The sequence below is a fragment of the Dama dama genome, chromosome 26 (genome assembly GCF_033118175.1).
Source record: "Dama dama isolate Ldn47 chromosome 26, ASM3311817v1, whole genome shotgun sequence".
Classification (NCBI taxonomy): Eukaryota; Metazoa; Chordata; class Mammalia; order Artiodactyla; family Cervidae; genus Dama; species Dama dama.
In genome coordinates, this window is record NC_083706.1 from 24353478 (window position 1) to 24375249 (window position 21772).

Genomic DNA, 21772 nt, shown 5'->3' on the forward strand with positions numbered 1-21772 from the left:
TGCTCTAGGCTATTTCATTACTCAACAGGACTTCTGCTTGATTCTAGGCAGGGGGGAAAAAAAAATCAATGGAGAAAACAGTCTTCTTTTTTTTAGGTTAGTAATCATGAACAGAAATGTGGGGGCAGTAAAGGGGTCAGCTAAAGCTACCAATCAAATTTATTAGAGCGTAATGTGACCTTTAGTTGTGCTGTTTGTCTATTCCTATTTTCTTTTTTTTTTTTTTTTTGAGAGCTTGTAACTCTGTTTTACTTAGTGAACAAGTATCATTTGTTGAACACAACTTCCACTCTGCCTAGCCTATGTTACAGAAAATGAACCCCTGGAAATCTTCATAAAGAATGAAAAGTGGTATTATATTCTCCACTTTCTTTACACATTTCCAGGACACTTTATTACATTGAATCTGTTTTCACCAAAGATTAAATTTTTAATTTGTAAAAGAAAGCTAAAATTAAGTCTGTTTCAGTCATTAGCAGACAAATAAGAATCTAGGAATATACAGAAACTGCATCAAAGAGATCTTGGTTTCAAAGAACTTCAACATTTCTTGAAATATATGTAAAGAAAATTAGTTACCCATGTAAATCCAAATATCATGTACTTTCATTTTTTCACAATCAAACCATTAGAAAGTAAAATAAATCCATTTCTTTCTGTATTACAAATGACAAGTATTACAAATGACAGCCTTAATGTGCTCTTAGGATTCCCAACAACTTTCAGAATCAAAGAAAATTATTTTTACTGTAATTTTAATATTCACTATATTTTGTTCTCATTCTTTAAAAAACTATAAATTGAGTAACTCTGAGTTAATTAGATATTCAGTGTGTCAGAACATCCCAGTTCCTTACTGTGCTGGATGAACAGGAAGTAATTTATAGTATGAAAGATTTTATTTACACATTCAGCTATCTTTTTTATAATTTTACTTATTTATTCATTTTTCTGGGTCTTTGTTGCTGCTCGGGCTTCTCATCGCAGGGGCTCCTCTTGTTGTGGAGTGTGGGCTCTTGGCTTCAGGACTTGCGGCTCCTGGGCTCTAGAGAACAGGTTCAATGGCCGTGGTGCACAGGGGCCTAGCTGCTCCACGGCATGTGGGATCTTCCCGGATCAGGGATCCAATCTGTGTCTCTTGCATTGGCAGGTGACTTCTTTACCACTGAGCCAATCAGGGAAGCCCTCATTTATCTTTTTTTATTGTGTTTTGCATTTAAACACCTAGAGAAATATATTCCCAAGTACTAAACATCCAGCTTTTGAGCTGGGAAGAAGAAAAGGTGGGACTCACCAATGCCATTAATACACAAGCATCTGACATTTAAAATTTTTCTGTCTTTTTAGCAGGGGAAAAAAAATAAACAACAAAACCTTATTATTTGGCCATTTTAAACAAACTACATTTTGGGTCTAAATAATTTATTACATAGCCCAATCAATCTGAAGCTAGGCACGGTTCTTCATGAAAACCTGTACAAGTTTTAAAAGCTTTCTTAAGTTTGATTCTAACTCACAGACATAGAATTCTGGATTGTCAATGCAAATTGACACACATTAATTATAGCATTAATTCAACCTGCTTTCACTTTTTGACAGTGTCATAACATTCACCTTGAGTTTGGATATGGTTCTAACAGTTAAGTATAAGTTATACTTTATGTATTTGAATTTTGGTCAAGTAAAAACAAAAAACCAAACTGCTATTTCCTTGCTTCAGTTTCCCACCCCTGGACTACACAATGTCAGTGAACATGGCTACTAAGTCATATTCCCTAGCTTGTGTCCCCCTCTATCAGTCAATGAGAGAATAGATCAATGCAGCCTTTTCATCTGATTACAGGTCTAACTCTACATCTCAATTTTTCAAGCATACATGCTGGTTGCCTACTTTGCCTTAAGTCTTCATGTAGGGTCCAGAGAATTCGTAAATTTATCTTTCTCAGTGTGCCTGATGAGTGTGGGCAATCAGCCAAGCACAGTGCTACAAAATTATCTGAAAGGCACAAACTTAAAGAGTTTCCAGAGATGGGGGTTCACATGGCCTCAATCTCGAGCATGCTCTACTCCAGAAATGGATTCAGTACATAGCAAATATGCACTTTAAAAAGATCATCCTAATGATGAGTGGGAAAGCACTCATCCAGAGGGGAGTCTCAATAAAAATGCAAAACTGTGGCCTTTATCTAACACAAAATAATGCAAGAAAATATAAAACCTTTCAGGATGATGATGACTCAATTATTATACCAGAGGGCATCTAGCTGAGATTTAAAAAACATGAGTAAATTATTTCTGTAAGGTAATGCAACTATTTCAATAAAAATGAGGCGCATGTACTCAAGTGTGAAACAGTTTTAAATACGATAGTTTATGAATTTCAGTTATTTCTAAAGTTTCATTTTATTCTTCCTTGGCTCTCAATTTGCATTTTTTCATTTTAAAACAGAATTTTCATTGTAAGACTGTAAAACCCTAGGGCCAAAAAACACAAGTATGATAAATAATCTATTTGGTGAGACCAAGAAATAGTCAATTCTTACAATGCTTGTATTACCACTATAATTTAGACCCATCAGTTCTCCAGGTGTGGTCTGTAGACCTTGGGGGTCACCATGATTCTTTCAGGGGGTTATAAAGTCAAAGCTATTTCATAATCATCCTAAGACACTACGTGCCCCTTTCACGGTGTGAACACTTTCAGTGATGATGCAGAAGCAACGGTGAACAGACCTGCCAACATCTTAACACGGGCCAAGGGAGTGACACCAAACTGCCCAAAGTCACCGCATTCTTTACCACCAAGCACGCACAGTGAAGCAGAAAGCCAGCCGGTCAGTTGCTCTCAAGGATGTCCTCGGTGAAACGGGAAAAAAAATCTCAGTTTTTCTTACATCTCCACTCCAGCGTACATCTTTTTAACATTCTGTGTGATGAAATAAAAACGCATAACACATTCCCTCTGCATACAAAAAGTGCAGCGATGCCGAGAAGGAAACTGAATTCATATGAATGCATGAACTGTGAGCAGAAACCACTCTGGCACTGGATTTCTGGCACGCATTTTCTTGAAAATGAGATGAGCCTGTCACTTCAAGGAAAACAGTTGACAGAACTTGATACCAATGATAAAATTCAAGTTTTCATGTGAAAATGATAATTCTGGAAAACTGTATTTCGGGCCCCTTGAGCTTGATAGCTCCTCTATATTTAAAGACTCTTCTAACGAGATCGGCGGCAACCACAGATCTTTTTACTGTCTTAACCATTTTGCCTTTTCCAGGACGGCACAGAGTTAGACTCATACAGTACATGGCACCTTCTCAGGCTTCTTTCACTAGGCGATTATTTTTAACTTAATATTTTGAAAACTATTTAATTTGTAAGTGGCAAATTTTAATCAATAAAATTCACATAAAACACTCTTTGGACTACTTCAATAGTTTTTGTGTGTTCTGAGACCTTTGCTTGAGAACTACATCTGTGGAATCCGCTTCCTGACCTACTGCTGTTTCCTGTTCTCACAGATGTTTGTGTGACTGCTGAAGAGAAGGAAAAATGAAATCTAGTGTCTTTTCCTTTTCAGTCAAATGGCACAAAAAGCCTCTTCCACAAATAATTCAGCAAAATACCTCTCCCACAAATAATTTGCATCTTTTGGTTTGCCTGAATACATTAATGCTATGTGGAGGCCACTTTTCTCATGAGGTTTGCATGAGGGTTTTCTTCAAAGCTAATAGTAATCTTTCTGTTAGAGCCTTTATGCACATTCCAGTCACTCTCCCTAAAGAATTACTACACATGGCAATTTTGGAATATCCTGTCAAATGAAGGCAACATCAATTCTACCACATTTTTAAACATAATTATTCTATAAAATCTATAATAGTTTTACTTGTTCACTTAGCTACATATTGCAGCTGCAGCCTCAAAGACATTCTGTCCAGAATACATTTTTCTAAAATGAGGTGTGCTTCAATTACTGAATTGGCCAAAAGTTCATTCAGGTTTTCCTATGACATCTTACAGAAAAGCTCGAACAAATTTTTTGGTCAATGCAATCCACTGGTGGAAATCTATATTTGAAAGATTCCCATCATGAATCCCTCAGAGCAAAGCAATATGCAGTGTGGAGTCAAACTGACTGAGGATCAGCTCTGGCTTTGCCAGGCACTGACAGTATGACTGGGTGAGGGAGGGACTACCTCTTTAGGCCTCAGAGTTGTCATGTACACCCTAAGTGACTGCAAGAACTAACTGAAATAATACGTGGTAGAGTCCTTCAACAAAGCTCAGCATAGAGTGGGCACTCAATAAATGTGAGCTGATACTATTACGATGGATTTTCACATACACCTTATTCCTGGTTTTACTTCCAAACTCAGTTCAAATCTACTCTTAAAGACAGAGGTCCTGTTCTGTTTTTCCATTAATAATTGCCTTAACCAATATAATGGTTTCTTTACAGAGTAATTCATTCAGTCAAACATTCGTTCAATCTGATCCTGCATACCACTGATAAAGGATGGTGCTAAAAATGCTCTTCTTCTTTGCAAATGACCAACAGAGCAAAGTCTAAACTGAGATACTCACGTGGAGTAACTCTGCCATTTGCCTCTGCCAGTCTGTCCAGCCCCTGCTGGGAAGGCCACCCCCAGCCCCATGTAGGACCTGCTTCTCCTGATGTCCGGCCGGTGGTTTTCCTATGTGCTCTCTCCTCTCTGCCCAATATTTGTGCCGGTGCTCCCCGCACTCAGCACGTGGGAAACTTCCCACTGCCTTCATGGGGAGGTCTTCCCTGACCTGCCGATCAGAAACAGCTTCTCCTGACAACTTTCACGGCCCTTTCTCAAGGCTTCTCTTAAAACACTTTTTTTTAAATCATATATGTTATTTGTACACTTGTTCCTATGCATTTTCTCACAACTATCACAGCCCCTTGAATGTGGTATGTCCTCAGTGTACATTAATGAATCCACGAAGTAATAGGGACTAACCCACAAGGCAAGGCTGAAAGGCAAGAGGGGGGGAAGACACAAACAGAATTGTATTCTATCTCTAGGAACAAAGCATTACTGGCCTGTCCTCACCATTAGTTTCATCTGCTGATTTAAGTGGAAAATTTTCAGGCTCCTTTTTCTGTTCTCTTTTGTTGAATAACTACTTCTGAGATATCCCAGGAGGACTCTTAGTTCTTTAAAACACTAGTTTTCCTGAATCTCTGCAGCTTTGACAAAGATTTCTAAGAGTAGTGAATATTTGGCCCTAAAGCGAGAGGCAGGTCTTCTGGTTCACTCTGCCGACTTCAAATCTTGTGAGAACTGGATTTGAAAGCATTCCACAAAATCTTAAAGCTTCTTTTAAATAACAAGTGGACTATGGTAAGGTTACACTCAATATTGTCAATCTTAGTTTCACAAGTGGGGATGAGAACAATCTAATCAAATCAAACAAAATAGAAGTTGTGCAAAATAAAAGTAACAAAACTCTTTTATCGTTTAGAAAAAGTTTTGAAATATATATGACTAAAACTCACTTAGTATTTGTTTTGTATTTTCCTTAAATAGGAAAGTTAATGAAAATCAAAAGAATTCATCTCTAGACTCAACTCCCTCACTTATTAACATTCTTTTTTCTTACCTTTACAGTATCCGGTCTGTTATTTTACACTTACAGGACAGCTCAATTGGGAATAGCCACATTTCAGATGCTCAAGAGCCACACGTGCCCTACCTGACAGAACAAGACCAGATTCTCACTCTGCTCCAATGCTAACTAAAATATTTTTATGTGTGACAGTAAAATAAATGTAGGACCAACATGTCCTGGGAAAATAATCCTAATGAACACAGGAATACCTTAAGAACATACAGAGACTTATTAATTTATCCCCCCAGCAAAATCTCCTCCTAATCCACCCACAAAATTACATCAAAATTTAAAATTACTATTTAAAAACTAGTATCAGGGATATCTAACATTAGATAAGTTCTTGAGACAAATGAAACTATACTCAGCTTTACACATGATGGCATTTTATGATTCTTGCCTAGAACTGACCAATGATAAATTATTTCAATCTCTAGGGTTTTGGGGGGATAGAAGATGTTCCATGTGAAGTTTTAAAATTAATATTCTTTTAATTTCCATCCTCTACAACACACCCCTGCACTAGGGTACAATAAAGTCACCACCTCCATATTCCTCAAAGGCCGGGAGGAGGGTAACATATAAGTAGGGAGACGGGTACCAGGACCCCAAAATGAAGAGACGGGAAGGAGACTTGGAGAGCTTGTTCTCCCCCTAAAGAGGCAGCACCTACTGAGCCACGGCGGCCTTGACAGAAAGTAGGCTCTGACGTTTTTAGGATCACTGGGTGTCTTCCCATTTGAAACATCAATAATTCAAGTTCTATAACATGCTAAACATTCAAGTTTGTTTGGGCTGAAAAACAAACCAAAACTCTGGATATGGTCTGTGTGTCTCCAATTTGTTAATTTTGTCTTGTCCTCGCCCTCTCTTTTTAGTGCCATTTAAAATTCTCAATTATAATGAGAAACTGGAGAAAACATGCAGAATTTGTGACTAAGGGATTAATATTCTTAACAACTCTGTAAGAGATAAAAGATGATAAACACTTGAATAGAAGGGAATGCCTATCCACTCCAGTATTCTTGCCTGGAGAATTCCATGGATAGAGGAGCCTAGTGGGCTACGGTTCATGGGGTCCCCAAGGGTTGGACAAAGGACACAAAATGGCAATTCAAAGAAATGCAAGCTGTGTTCATGTGCACATACGTATACACATATATGTGCAAATATGTGTACTTCCAAGCAATGAACAATAGTGATTTAAAAATACTCTATCCTCACAATTTAAAAAAGGGAGGGGACAAATGCTCTTTTCTCACCAGGTTGGCAAAGATTTTTTAAACATCATACAATCTTTAGTGTTGGTGAGCGTGCAGGGAAACTGGGAGACTCTTAAGCTGCTAGTGAGTGTCTAACTCTGCAGAACCTCTAAGGAAGACAGGTGGGAAATATGTCAAGAAGAAATGTTTGGTGGCAAACCAACTCTAATTTCTAAAAATTTGTCCTAGAGAAACAATGAAATTAATGGCCTCAAAATGTACATACAACTACAATCTTCGCAGCTGTGCATTTACTTGTGAAAACTGAGAAATTATTCTAAATAGCCATTAAAAGGGGTCAAGGAAGCCGTCCTGTGTCCATTCGATGGCTGTTGGAAATTGATCAGATAATGATGGGCAAAGTCACCTCCTACGTACTGTGAAGACACTGTATACAATGGAGAAAAATGCCAGATACATGATAGAATCAACAGGATTCACCTAAATGAATAGACATGAAAACACATGTGCAAGTGCATCTGGGTGTGTTCACACACATATACACTGTGGAAAGGGATTCTCTATCTCTAGGAGCAGAGTGATTACAGGTCACTTACATTTTCTACCATCTTTCCCTTTCAAAAAACTATGACTGCCTCTCCTTTTTTATTACCAGAAAAAACAGTTTCATTTGCAAAAACAACAGTCAATGATGATTCTGTCCTAAGAGCAAGCCCTGCGGAATCAGACTCCCAGGTGCTACACAACAGCAGAGGCATCCACCGCCTCCTCTGTGGGGAAATTCAGATGCACCAGAAGGAACTCAGTGATAGCACCTGTCAGATTCACAGACGTTAAATGGAACATTCCACAGCATTCCGCAGTGAAAGCCGGCAGTGCCTGAAACTCACCAAATCCAAACTGACTTCATTTCTATGCAGAAGTCTTCATTTTAGGTTAACTTGCACTGAAAACTAAGCTGTAATAAAACGCTAATTTGGGGGTACAAGACTAGCACAACTAGGCAAACAGAATAAAATAAGAATGTAATACAACAGGAACTGATATGCCTGAAACATCCCTGGCTCCTGAACTGAAAAGAGTCATCTGGAAGCTAATAGGCTGGTGCTTCTCTTTCAAGGACAGGGAGACACATGTAAATGAGTCGCTTGTGATCCGTTAGAGCTCCGTTCAGCCATCACTCTCTCTCGTCAAGGCAGTTAGACACTTGATGCTAATTTCCTGTTTGGCTTTTCAAGTTCATTTTGAAACCGTGAACATCACCCTGAGTCTGAAATGCTGGTTGGAACACAGTATCATTTTGCTTAGAAGCTGGTGTTCATGGATGCACGCTAGCCCAGAGAGCAACACCACTAACTCCGAGTTATTTACTGTGGGTGGGTCAGAGCCTGGAACTCAGGGGCTATCGGACAGGCTCAAAGGAATGAGGCATGTACCCGGTTTTTAGTGAGCACTGCACTAGCTTTGGTGGCTCTGTCAGACTGACACTCTCTGTCTTCTCAGATGAAGGCAGGCAAGGTGGGTGGAAAAGCAAAAGGCCCGGTAACTGAGCTTTCCTGCTTCCTGAAAGCACTCTGTGTAAATCCTGTTTCCTCAACCTGTTCTCCGCTCCCTCTCCACTATGTGACTGAAGTAGCTCTGACAAAACCCCCAGGCTGACTCTGGACCACCAATTCCAAAGGAACACGTTCCTGGTTCCTCTGCCGTATTTAATGCTTGGTTACACTCTCCTTCTCAGACTTAGCTTCTCTTGCAGCTTTTGTGGCACCCTTCCTCCCTGTGTCTACCTTCTTGCCATCTGACTCCTCCTCCTAGAGCTCCTCCGGTCCCCAGACCCCAACTCTCTGACCTGGTCCTGGGCAGCGTCACTCAAACCAAAGACTTCATCAGTGGACGACACATTCAGATGTGTCCACCTCCTGTTTTCAAGCCTGCAGCGGTCTCTCTCTCTGAAAGCTCTTGGCTACTTCCTGGACCTCTCCATGGAGATATTCCACATGCATCTCAAACTCAGCATCTCTGGGGTTGAAAATTATAAATTTTTATTTGACTTTTTAAGAACAAAAGGGTCCATGGCTGGCCTTCTACATTACAAAAAGTTCTTACAATGTGCCTGATTAACAAATTCTTGGTAACTCCTATTGTCTCCCCCAGTTTACAGATGGCAGAACTGAGACACAGTGAAATCAAATAAGCTGCCCACATCACACAACTATGAATTGGATTTCAACCCAGCAAAACTGCTGTTCCACTTTCTCTTAACACTCAGACTATCTGGTAAATTTCCAATTAAGCATATCCTATGTGTGTATGTGTAAGTCAGAGCCTTATACATTCACTTCCAAGCTTCCACGATAATTCCCATGACAGTGGGCCTCTCCTACGGTACCAGACAATGACAACAACAACGTACACTTTTGCTTTAAGACGGCTACACTCAGAGAACCGGCCATACTGCACACGACAAATGAAAAATAAAACTCATGTGTTCTATGATTAAAGTTACAGGTACCACCAACCACCCATCTGCCTAAGACAGAAACCTGGGCATTATCTGGGATTCTCCCCAGCTCCTGCATCCTCCCGACTCACTAACTTCCATGTCCTCATGCAAACAGGCAACAAGTCACAAACCTTATCTCCTTACTGTTTCTCAAATACAAAGGAATACCCCATAGCTTTTCAGGATAAACTTCAGCCTCTTCTGATCAGCTACTCTGACTGTTCATGATTAGGCCTGTGCCTCTCTGCCCCGTTCATCTCCCATGACTCTCCTACAAGTGCCCTGCAAGGCAGCTGCACAGCATTTTGCACAATTTCCGGAGTGCCAGGTTCACAGAATCAGATTATGCTGGCTCGTGGATGGCCCCCTTCCACTCCTTTCTTCATTGGGCCAACTCCGATTCACCGTGACATTTAAGAGAAGCCATCTGTGATGCCCCATCCTGATTCAGAGATCTCATCTGTTCCCACCATATCCAGTCCAGAATCTATCAGAAAACTTGAGACTCTATTCTGCTGTGAGTGCAGACCTGTTTGATTTAAAATCTCCATGGTAAAACAGCAGATAACACTAATGAGTCTTCCAGCATATCTGTATAATGAACAACAACAGAGAGAACAAAATGAGTGAATAGATCAGAGACCGCTCCTCCTTCATTTCATCCTTTGGCCATCCACTGCTGTCAGTAAAAAGGAGGCGCCATTCAGTTTTTCATCCTACATCAGTGATTACTCAAGGAGTCTGAGTTCACAGAGCTGATGGTGCCAGCTGAAGCAGGGTTGGGAGCTCCCCTCCCGGGGCTCATTCTTTCTGAGGCCACACAGATCACCCCACCAAGCCTGGGCTCTTCTCCCTCCTCATCAGGACCACTGGGGATACCATTCTAGTGGAGACAAGGTTGCTAACATTGTGTATCCATCCGAAACCTCATAAATACGCATTTAGGATAAAATGGTAAGGGAGAGTAGTCCTTAAGAGGACATAAAAACAATGCAAAGATTTAGGGAAGTGCTCCTCCAAAGCATTTCCTTATTCACAAAGCTGCATTTAGCTCCTCTGCCTCAAACGTCTGGCTACGGGAGGCAGACTGGGGGTTCCATCAGCAGGTTGTTCTTTGACCACCTTTCACCCTCCACACCCCACTTTCAACGCTTGACCAAGAGGTCAGACCACTCCAAAGGGAGCGGTCAGGTTAAAGCAGGAGGAGAGCTTTTCCCACCTGAAAAGGGAGACGGGGCCAACACAGCACAAACAATACTTTCTTCTTCTTCTCTGATGTTGAAATGCTGCTCTGTCTCCACCGACCTGCTGCCTCTATGGGATTCTGGCAGGGCAGCCAGAGGGGAGCTGAAGCCGTGGAAACACATTCGTCCCAGCCCTGACAGTATCAGCAAAGCAGATTGTTCAGAAATGTGGTGTGGCCCGGCAGGAACGGAGATGCTAAAATGACTCTAAGACACACTGAGGTGGCTCTCATTTGTCCTTCAGATTCCAACTCAAAACTGAGCTTCTCAAGTAATCGCCTAGTCTGGCAAGAGGTCAAACCCTCTGCTTTGTTCCCGCATATTATTTCCTTCAGACATCTGTGAGATATGCAGTCACACTTTGTTCATTTCGACGCCTCCCCGCCTGGAGTGGATTCTTCCGAAGGAAGGGGACCATGACTGTGCTGTCTGCCCATCTGATGATCCGAACTCTCACTGCCTAAGCTACCCCGGCACCTTTCGGCACTTGTTAAATATGTTTTCAATGACTGAATGAATCTTCCTAAGTTTGTCTAGCTTGCCCACCTTACATGTGAATTTATACTTTAACCGCCTAAATCTGTTTAATGAGGATGCTTATAAAAGATGACCCCTGAGACAGGCATACTTCAAAGGCTGTGTGTATGTGTTCACTGCACAAGTGAATACAAGGTGCCAAGAATAATCCAGGACAGCCAAGACATTCTTGAAGAAAAAGAACCGGAGGGGTGTTATCCTACCAGATATAAATTCTAATTTTAAAGCTATAAGGCACTGGGGTAGGGGGAGGCACAGACTGATGGAAATGAGTGTGCTCAGAAACACACCCATGCTTGTAAGAAACTTGCTCTCTGACCTGAAGACTACATGGGTCAAGGGTAAGCTCTTCAACAGAGGGCTGCAACACTGGCTACAAACAAATCACTGTTTTCTAATCACACAGAAAAAATTTCAGATAGATTAAGATTCATGAAAAGCAACATGGAAATTTCTGGATTGAAAATATCTTTAACACCTCAGGGTATGGAAAAAGCATATGCCATAAAGGAAAACTTGATGGTTGAACTATATTAACATATTAAATGCTACATTGAGTATATTAACATATTGACCTCTGTTAATAATAAAAGATAAACCACAAACCTAAAGATACTTGCAACACATAAAATTGACGGAAGATTAGTATTTAGAATCTATCAAGAAGCAGCAAAACCAAGAAAGTTATACGGCATTAAGTTACATGTCACTATATGTCGTAAGTTGTACGTCACTTCATATCTATCTATCACATTGGGAAAAATGAGTAAGTCAGAAGGGAGGCTGTGTTCTGGCAGGACCCCTCACTCCCCGCGATGGGACAGCACTTGGCCTTGCCACGGTGAGGAAGACGTGGTCTGTGACACGCCATTCCAGTGGGGACCTCTCTCTCAATTGATCAATGTATGGATGACTTTAAAAACAAAAATGCAATCTTAGTTATATGTGCTGTATAATAAAACTTGCTTTTCAAAATCCTAATACATACACAATTAGGAACACTTACTCCTTTTTTAAGAATTCTTTAACACAGCCTTTAACGGCAATATGTATTTTTGTCATCACATGGAAGCAGCACAATGTATAACCACTCCCTACTGTGGGCCATTTAGATTGCTTCACACTTCTTGCTAGCATATATAAAAATGTGATAGTCCTGAAGATAAATATTTGTATACATCTCTGATTATTTAAGAAACTCCTCACAGTAGTTCAAGTGGTAAGCAGGTTTAATATAAGGTTTTGTTAACTTGCCCTCCAGGAAATACTACTAATTTATACACCAGCGTAAGTATAGTTTCCCTCCCACAACCTCCCTAACTCTAATATAAACTTTGCCACATTTAGAAGTGAATTTTTCATTTGTACTGATTTAGGCAATGAGGCCAAACACTTTTTGCTTAAGTTTCTACATGGTTTACTTGCTTAATCCTCTACTCTTTTTTTTTTTTTCAAACTTAAATGAGTGAAGTGAAAGTCACTCAGTCATGTCCGACTCTCTGTGACGCCATACAGTCCATCGAATTCTCCAGGCCAGAATACTGGAGTGAGTAGCCGTTCCCTTCTCCAGGGGATCTTCCCAACCCAGGGATAGAACCCAGATCTCTGCACTGCAGGCAGATTCTTTACCAGCTGAGCCACAAGGAAAGTCCTTATTTTTTTTTACTTAAGTGTTTACAATTTTTGATGACACATAAATGACAATATATTCCTTTCTCTGCCGGGCATACTGAACTTTATCACTTACCCTTTACTTTTGTTTTTGTTGGTTTGGTTCAAATTATAAATACCTGTATAGTCAAAGCAATCTTTCCCTTTATGGTTCCTTCTCTGATACACAATTATTCTTAATGAGGACATTTAAAAGACTTAACTCTTCTTGCCCTTGGGCCCCTACAATAAAAGACCCTCATCTAACAATGGCAATAGCATCTTTTTCAGAGGGTGACTGTGAACACTCAGATAACTTATACTAATGTTACAACCTTAGTATAAGGTTACTTATACTAACCTTACAAAATAGGACAGTAACACATAAATGTTGACTATCAGCAGCTCTCAACATGTGGCAGTTATCAACACTACATGATGCCCACTGATCCCCAGAGTTTATAATTAACTGAATGCAGGTCACCTGAGCAGGTGAACTTGGGGATGATTAAGACTGAAAGACTGACTCCCACAGCTCAATTCCAGAAAAATAAATGACCCAATCAAAAAATGGGCCAAAGATCTAAACAGACATTTCTCCAAAGAAGACATACAGATGGCTAACAAACACATGAAAAGATGCTCAACATCACTCATTATCAGAGAAATGCAAATCAAAACCACAATGAGGTACCATTACACGCCAGTCAGGATGGCTGCTATCCAAAAGTCTACAAGCAATAAATGCTGGAGAAGGTGTGGAGAAAAGGGAACCCTCTTACACTGTTGGTGGGAATGCAAACTAGTACAGCTACTATGGAGAACAGTGTGGAGATTTCTTAAAAAACTGGAAATAGAACTGCCATATGACCCAGCAATCCCACTTCTGGGCATACACACTGAGGAAACCAGATCTGAAAGAGACACGTGCACCCCAATGTTCATCGCAGCACTGTTTGTAATTGCCAGGAAGGACACGGAAGCAACCTAGATGCCCATCAGCAGACGAATGGATAAGGAAGCTGTGGTACATATACACCATGGAATATTACTCAGCCATTAAAAAGAATTCATTTGAATCAGTTCTAATGAGATGGATGAAACTGGAGCCCATTATACAGAGTGAAGTAAGCCAGAAAGATAAACACCAATACAGTATACTAACACATATATATGGAATTTAAAAAGATGGTAATGATAACCCTATACGCAAGACAGAAAAAGAGACTCAGATGTACAGAACAGACTTTTGGACTCTGTGGGAGAAGGCAAGGGTGGGATGTTTCAAGAGAACAGCATCGAAACATGTATATTATCTAGGGTGAAACAGATCACCAGCCCAGGTTGGATGCATGAGACACATGCTCGGGCCTGGTGCACTGGGAAGACCCAGAGGGATCGGGTAGAGAGGAAGGTGGGAGGGGGGATCGGGATGGGGAATACATGTAACTCCATGGCTGATTCATGTCAATGTATGGCAAAAACCACTACAATATTGTAAGTAATTAGCCTCCAACTAATAAAAATAAATGGAAAAAAAAAAAGACTGAAAGACTGGGTGGACGGCAGGAGACGGCCCTGTGACGCAGACGCGCCTCCACGTCCCTCGGCGGGCTCAGGGACACGGCACAGACGACGCTCTTACCTCACTCGTCCCCCTCCTCCAGTTCGGTTTCTTTGTGCACCACCACCCTCGTGACCGACATGTCGGGGTGCTGCTCCCTGGCTTCCCTGATGGCCTGGGCCAGCGCCTGCGGGGTCAGGAGACAACGTGGTGAGCAGAGAAAGAGGCTCTTTTTCGGGGTGGCAATGCACGAGCACGCCCATCACCTGCGATCCAGCCTCCAGCAAAAAGCAATGCATTCACTGCTTTACCATTACAAGAAGATCTGAAATGGCCTCCCTGTTCATTTTAGGGAGTCCATCTCATTCCCCCAGATTTCCCATTTCTCCCATCCATTTCCAGATAACAATTCATGGAGGAGAAACACTCTGGCCCTGAATTCCACCCAGCCTGGCACGGACAGCATGAGACATGGAGAAAACAGATCTTCCCTGACCTCAGAATTTTCATCCATTACCTGACACTGGCACTGAGACTGCAAAGATCACGTCAAGGCCTGCGGGATGGACTGAAGGAAGGGCATAAAGCCTCCGGCATGCTGTCTGCCGTCTACACTCTAGTGATACTTGTAGTTATCCAGTTGCCTTACCCACCCACCCATCCCCACACACGCCCCAGCAGGACCAGGCTCAGCTCATCTTTTCCCTCTGAGGCTCTCAGTAATTGCTTGAGGAATGCTGTGGGAAAAATATATCAACTTTCAGGACACAGAACGATTAAAACTGCAAGCAACAATGACGACAATCAGTAAAAGCTGAAGAGAAGACAGACTAATCTTTAGATAATAAAACACGGCTCCCTCTTTTACGTGGAAACAGCGAAGGTGCAAAGGTTAACGGGCTCTCTCAGGGCCATCCTTCTGGGGGCTGCAGGGCCGGAGAAGGACCTCAGCCGCCACTCCATTGGTTCAGGGGCTCTTTCCTAGACCCGGAAAGCAGACAAGGTTTCTCTGCGCTTGATCAGAAAGTAAACTGTATATGAAGATTATATACAAAGTAGAAAGATCGTATTTTTCAGAGGGAAAGGTGTTTAAAGAGGTCTTAGGGAGAAAGTAAAAGAAAACCCACACAGAACAGTACTCTTCTGGGACAGATCGTGAAAACAAGAAAAAGAAGTCTTACTAGGAGAGAGTTGTATCTCATCAGGAAAACAGGCCTTTGAAAAAAGCAGCAGGATTTTCTTGTGATTCTGTCACCTGACTTCAAGGACAACTGCATTTCTTGTTTGTAACACTGTTTCTGTCAGCTGGAAGGTTAGGGAGCAAAACCCTGAGCCTCCTTCCACAAAGAAACATAAAGCTAACAGAAGATTATTTTTTATACCGCAAGTTTTTTACTCAGCTTGGAAGTCACTTGAAGGTGCTTCAGTTCCTACTGGGGAACAAATTCTGGGGACTCACCTGTGTTGGGACAAGAGAGAACTTAGGGGATTAGGCTTCCATTTGAGCCGCAGCACAACTGCTTTGTCACATGGGGACAGCAGGCAGCCGGGAGGGCGGGAGTGGAGTGGGGACCTGGTCTCAGAGCAGGACAGAAAGTGCTGCCATGTGAAGACTGCAGTGTGCGAGGGGAAGGAGACCCAGTACAGTAGGCAGCCTCTAAGTCTGTGCACCCGTGCAGAGGGAAGGCGGAGACCCAACAATCAACACTTGGCCTACCCCCGGCTGGTCTGCGGAATCCCATCTGAGAAAGGCCAACTCTGATGGGGGCCAATGTGTCTACAATCAACTTCTCAGACACTCTGAATTTATGTTCGTTACAAAGGTCTGCCTGGGCTTCCCTGGTGGCTCAGATGGTAAAGAATCTGCCTGCAATGCAGGAAACCCAAGTTTGATCCCTGGGTCGGGAAGATCCCCTGGAGAAGGAAATGGCAACCCATTCCAGTATTCTTGCCAGGAGAATTCCATGGACAGAGGAGCCTGGAGGGCCTCAGTCCACGGGGTTGCAAAGAGTCGGATGCACCTGAGCAACCAGCACTTTCACTTTCTTTCACAAAGATCTGCCTACGTTAAACCAGTGCACTTGTTAAAGAGGAAGTATACATGATACCCAAGAGAAGGTGGAATACACGAAACACACTTTAATTAGCTGAAAAGTAGGGAAAATGGAAAACTGCTATTATCATCTTTAAATGCATTTGAAATCAGTCATCCTTTAGTTCCTTTCCTTCCATAACCTCAGTACATATAATTAAATACTGTAAAATGTTAATGCATTATAGCAACAATCAGGACTGTGAGAAAGCTATCACATTACATTGCCAAGTTGAGAAGTTATTTTATTAGAAAGGAAACACCCCTGCCATCTTGTTTCTCCCTCCCTGGTTCAGAGCTGAGAGCCATCAGGTGCAGAACTTGCAAAGCAAGTTTCTATAGAGGCATGCCTCTTTCATTTGCTAACACAAAAAAAGATTCCTTTTTTCCCTATCTTGCTCAGATGAAGGATTTCCTTCCACTATTAAACTTCTTCTAATGTGGGCAAAGAACTGAAAAAGGTGCCAATGACATGAAAGTCACGGCATGATCAACCTCAGTTTTTGCCAGGGAAGTGATTTTCCTCCTTCACTTTTCAATAGTTTCCTAGTCTCATTCACAGGCTTTATGGGGAAAACAAATACACCATGAGCTTTGGATAACAAGCACCCCAGAAGCCACAATTACATTTACTCAAAAAAGTTTAAAACTTTTAACTTTTTCATTCAAGTTATGAAAAGGGTAAATGTCTCTTCATTTGGATATCTGACCTCATTTTTAGGTTTTTTTTTTTAAACTGGAGTATATAGCTGGTTTATAATGCTGTGTTAGTTTCAGATGTACAGAAAGCGATACATATCCATTCTTTTTCAGATTCTTTTCCATTATTGGTTATTACAAGACACAATATAGTTCCCTGTGCTATATAGCAGACTCTTGCTGTTTCTCTGTTTATATGGAGCAGTGTGTGTGTTAATCCCAACCTACTTTATCCTCCCCTCCCTCCCAGTTTTAAAATGGGCTAAAACAGAACATCATACACACAGGGTGTGTGTCCTCACAGCAACACCTAAAGCTGTGACGCACCATCATGACTCGTTTTTAATGGAAGAGTTAGGAATGTATATTATTTTGGAACTGACATTTCAGGCTGTGTTTTTAATATCTGCTGTTCAGAAGCAGTATCACAGAGATTTTAGTTTTCAGGTAAAACAGGACAAAGGAACACACATAAAATAAAACCTGAGAGTAATCCCTCAAGAGAAAAAGTGGCATTTTAAAGTCTGAAAGGGCCTCGTTGAGTGGAGAGAGTGTGCAGGAGAAACAAAGGCTGAGAGAAGGCGCCAATTCCCACCTTGCATCATGCCAAAGAATGTCGGCTCCTGCCCAGCACACATTCAACAAAGGCTGAGTGGGAGTCCCAGAGGGAAACGGACTAAGAATAGGGTTTATTCAAACTTAAGGTCAGAGCAATTCAACACTGTCCTAGTGAAGAGAAGTAGAATAAGTCCTCTATATGGGAAACCAGAGGCTTGGTCTCCACAGAGGTGATTCACTTCCTAGTGGTGAAGAGACACATGTACAGTCATGTACTAAGAATCCCCACTACTAAGTCAAAATAGAGTCAAGGCAACCCTTTACCTCTAAGAACTCTCTTGGAATTTAAAAAAATACATTATGAAATATGTAAGTAAAATTCTGTATACAGTAATGAAAAAAAAAGAATTATTTTCTTTCTAGGCATAGAAGAAATTCTACTCCTCTTTAGCCACATACAGTGAGCTCTTCTTAAACAAGAAATTTTATTCTCTAAAATTCTCTTTCCCAAGTCCAACAGTGTTCAAAGCTGGGTTAACCATCATTTGTTCCTACTTCTCAGCTGAGATGGCTAATTCAACATTTCCTTTTCCTCAAATTATTGTAAAAGAAAAAAGCTTGGTCTCCTTTAAAGTTGAGATAAAAATCACTGAGAATATAACAAGACAAAAAATTCTCATCACCACTTGGCACTGCAGTCTAAAATTAAAACAACTCTACAAGTCACAGTGATTCCATTCATTGCCTGCTTTTGAAAGGCAGGCATTCTGCTCAACAGTAGAACGAAAGCACTATTATTCTTTAAAAAAAATCTTTTCTGAATACATGTAAATTTTTTACTTTGTAAGAGACCTTATATTACCTTCTCCTACCCCTCAATAATGGTAACGACTAGAGGAAAACACCTAGAGGTAAATAGTCCAACTTTTCTAATGCTATTAAAAAATACTTGATAAGTTCCTAAAGACAGGCATAAGTCAAATTTAGCAGCTTTTCTTATTTTCTGAAACCAAGGTCATGAAAATGCCATTTATTTTCTAATAACTGATGACTTACCGTTAAATCAGGCCCACGTGAATGCCTGATGGTTGCCAAAATTTTTTAATAGCTTAGACCCAAAGGTGCATGTAAAGCTAGTGGGAAATGAAAAAGCAGCCCATGTTTTATGCAATTCAGTGCTAGGAAGGCTGCATGGACAGGCTGTGTGTCTAGGCTGTGAGCTGTCCTCATGCCAAGCTTAGGAGGCGGACTCATCCAGGAGGTCCTGGGAGAAGGGATATGACACAATAGAAACTTAGGAAATGAGCATGATCAATCTCAGAAGCAGATACTCTGATCTTTACCTGGTCATGATCAATGTCTCCATCTCCTGTGATCACAATGCGTTTCTCAATTCTTGTTTCAGATATCCCACCTTTTACAGTCTAGAGGTCACAAAGGAAAAGGGAGGGGGGTTAGCAATCACTAAAACACATTTACACGTAACCAGAGAAAATACAAATGGAGCACGCCGAGACCTTCTGATAACCATCAGGCAGCTGACACTGAGTGGGGAACACTGACGCTCTAGAAACTTCTTTATCTATAAGCTCAAGGTAGAATTCTATCATCCAATTTGAAAGCAACCTTAAAAGCTCTCTTATCATAATTCAGGTGAGATCAAGACGCAGTAGATGTCATTTAATCCAAACAATTCCACTGGAACATTTCATTACAATTTCCTGAGTTTCTTCATTTCCGATTGGCCATTATTTTGAAAAGAAGCAAGCAAGGAAGAAATAGTTGTTTGGTTTATGTAGAATTTACAGGGACTCCTAATCATTTAGACATCTGGTTTAGTTAGGTTTGGAAAATTGCTTGATGTTATAGCTCTGATTGTTCTACTGGCTTCATACAAATCCATCTGGCAATTTTGTTCAATTGGTTTAGTGCAATAACAGAAAGAGAACTTGGATTTGCTTTCAGATATGTAAGATGGGTGAGGGTGATAGACTTCCATCCAATGTTTGGTTTGATTCCACATGTGGTTGTGACATGAACACAGAACGTGGCTGAACAAAGGCTGGAGGGGACCCAGGAGCAGGAGTTTCTGAGTAAGCTGCCGAACAGAGTCACTGGCTTGGAGCAAGGTGACAGAGCCTCGGGCATGATAGAGGCTGAGAGATCATACGCTCTGACACTCTAAACCATGAGTAAATACCACAGTCCTGAGAAAGCACAGACCCAACCTCTACAGCACTGATAAATTTACACAGTCATGGGTGATTACACCTAAGTGTAAGACACAGGGCTGACCATAGAGACCATTAGGTTTTAATAGCTAGATACACTTTAAAATGAACACCAATACCATCATGCATTTTGGGACTTTTTTAATTTACAAAGTTTTTTTTGTCGTTGAAATATTGAGTGAGGAGGGCAAAAGGGATACATTTGGGACCTTCAGTTTCTAATAGAAGCAGCAGGCATTACTGGGTTAGAAATGTGATGACCACAGCATACACTGGAATCACCTAGAGGGCTTCCTAAACACTCCTGGGGTTTCAGAATATCTGGACCGGGGCGACAGTATTCACACCGTTAGCAAGCCCCTGGATGAGACTGTTACTGCCAGTGCAGAGACCACATTTTAACAACCACTGGTCATCAGATGTTAAACACTTAAGAGAATGATTTGGAAAAAATGCCCCAAATCCACATACTAGAACCTTAAATCAATGGGGGAAATTTACATTATTTGAATAAGTCGGCGAAAATTTCCAGTGGTGGTCTCCACTCCTTTGCTTCAGTCAGGAGAGCTAACTGGTACTTAGCAAACCTGTGCTTCTATTTTATTAAGTTCCCTCCGCTCTTGTAGCTCTCTCAGATATAGCTATTTTGAACTTATTTTTACCCCTTGTACTTTACAAATTTGCAGTTTGGTTTAAATACAAAGGTCAGTGGAGCCCAATGTCTTGCATACTTTAAATCTATGCATATTTATTCCAGGGCGCTGTGTGTAAAAATTTGCAGTGTGAATAGGAACAAAGAAACAATTCAGAAAAGATTTTGTTGGCAATGTACATTCCCCTGGACTGCTTTACCTTGGTGATGTGTGTGGTTGTTGTTGTCGACACGGACTCAGACGTGATGGTCTGTGCGGTCAGTAACGTGCCCGAGTCACCACGAGCCCCGCCATCAATCTTTGGAGATTTAGGGGGAAAATACAAAGTAATGCTTAACTTCCATCCTACTGTCAGAGAAGACCCCTCCCCGTCAAACATGCATCTTTTAAGACCTATGCAGTTGGCAGAAGATGCTAGCTGCCAATCCCCTGCATGTCTGTAACGGCGATTTACTGATCGAAGATTGGCTAGCCATCTAAAGAGTAAAGGCAAGGATTAAGTGCACGTGCTGAGCAGAGAGAGAAAAAAGGAAGAATGGGAGTAGAAGATGGGACTGGGACCCGCTGGGGAGTTGTAAGAAAATCTGACTGAGGGCCACTTGCAGAATCTAGAAGAAGAAACCAGAGGACCAAGCAGAGAAGTTGCCACAGTGACCAGAAGTACTGGGTTTGTTGGTTTTTTAAGCACAGGTGGGTAAAAATAAGTGTTTTCTCATATTACTAAGCAACAGAGCCTGACTAGGAGAGACTACACTTAAGTGATTTGGTTAATTGCTTATCTCTAGATTTCTTTCTTAAATGACACTGTTCCGTGATAGTCTGTGCATATACACAGCTACCATGCATATGGCACCTGGCAGGCACTCTCTCTAGATGTGTGTGTGCATGTATCTCTCACACATAAATCTTATATCTAGACATATGTCTATCTACGGTTTAACTTCTTTGTTCTGATACTAGAAAGTTCTAGAGTTTACCAGGGCAAATAATGCAGCACATTAACGGCCTACAAGTTTATGCTAAGACCACCAAACATATTTGTCTCCAGTTTCCTGACACTAACACAGGAAATACCTGGAAGGTTCAGAGTCTTTCTTACTATAAGTTAGGAGGAAATCTTTCGAACTCAGGTCATGCTCCTGTATTTCTTTACAAGGGCACTTACCACA

The 21772-nt window shown here is 41.2% G+C and overlaps 1 protein-coding gene across 11 annotated transcripts in view; it reads right to left on the minus strand.

Annotated features, from left to right (window-relative positions):
• The window catches only part of EPB41L2 (erythrocyte membrane protein band 4.1 like 2), a 205010-nt gene that overhangs the window by 3944 nt on the left and 179294 nt on the right, over positions 1-21772 (minus strand). For all 11 annotated transcript variants that reach the window (XM_061130599.1, XM_061130604.1, XM_061130603.1 and 8 more), the window contains 3 exons: positions 20803-20901; positions 19063-19143; positions 14452-14557 (listed from right to left, as the gene is read on the minus strand). In XM_061130599.1, coding sequence (XP_060986582.1) covers positions 14453-14557; positions 19063-19143; positions 20803-20901 — 285 coding nt within the window. In that variant the 3' untranslated portion in view covers position 14452. The remainder of the gene's footprint in view (positions 1-14451; positions 14558-19062; positions 19144-20802; positions 20902-21772) is intronic.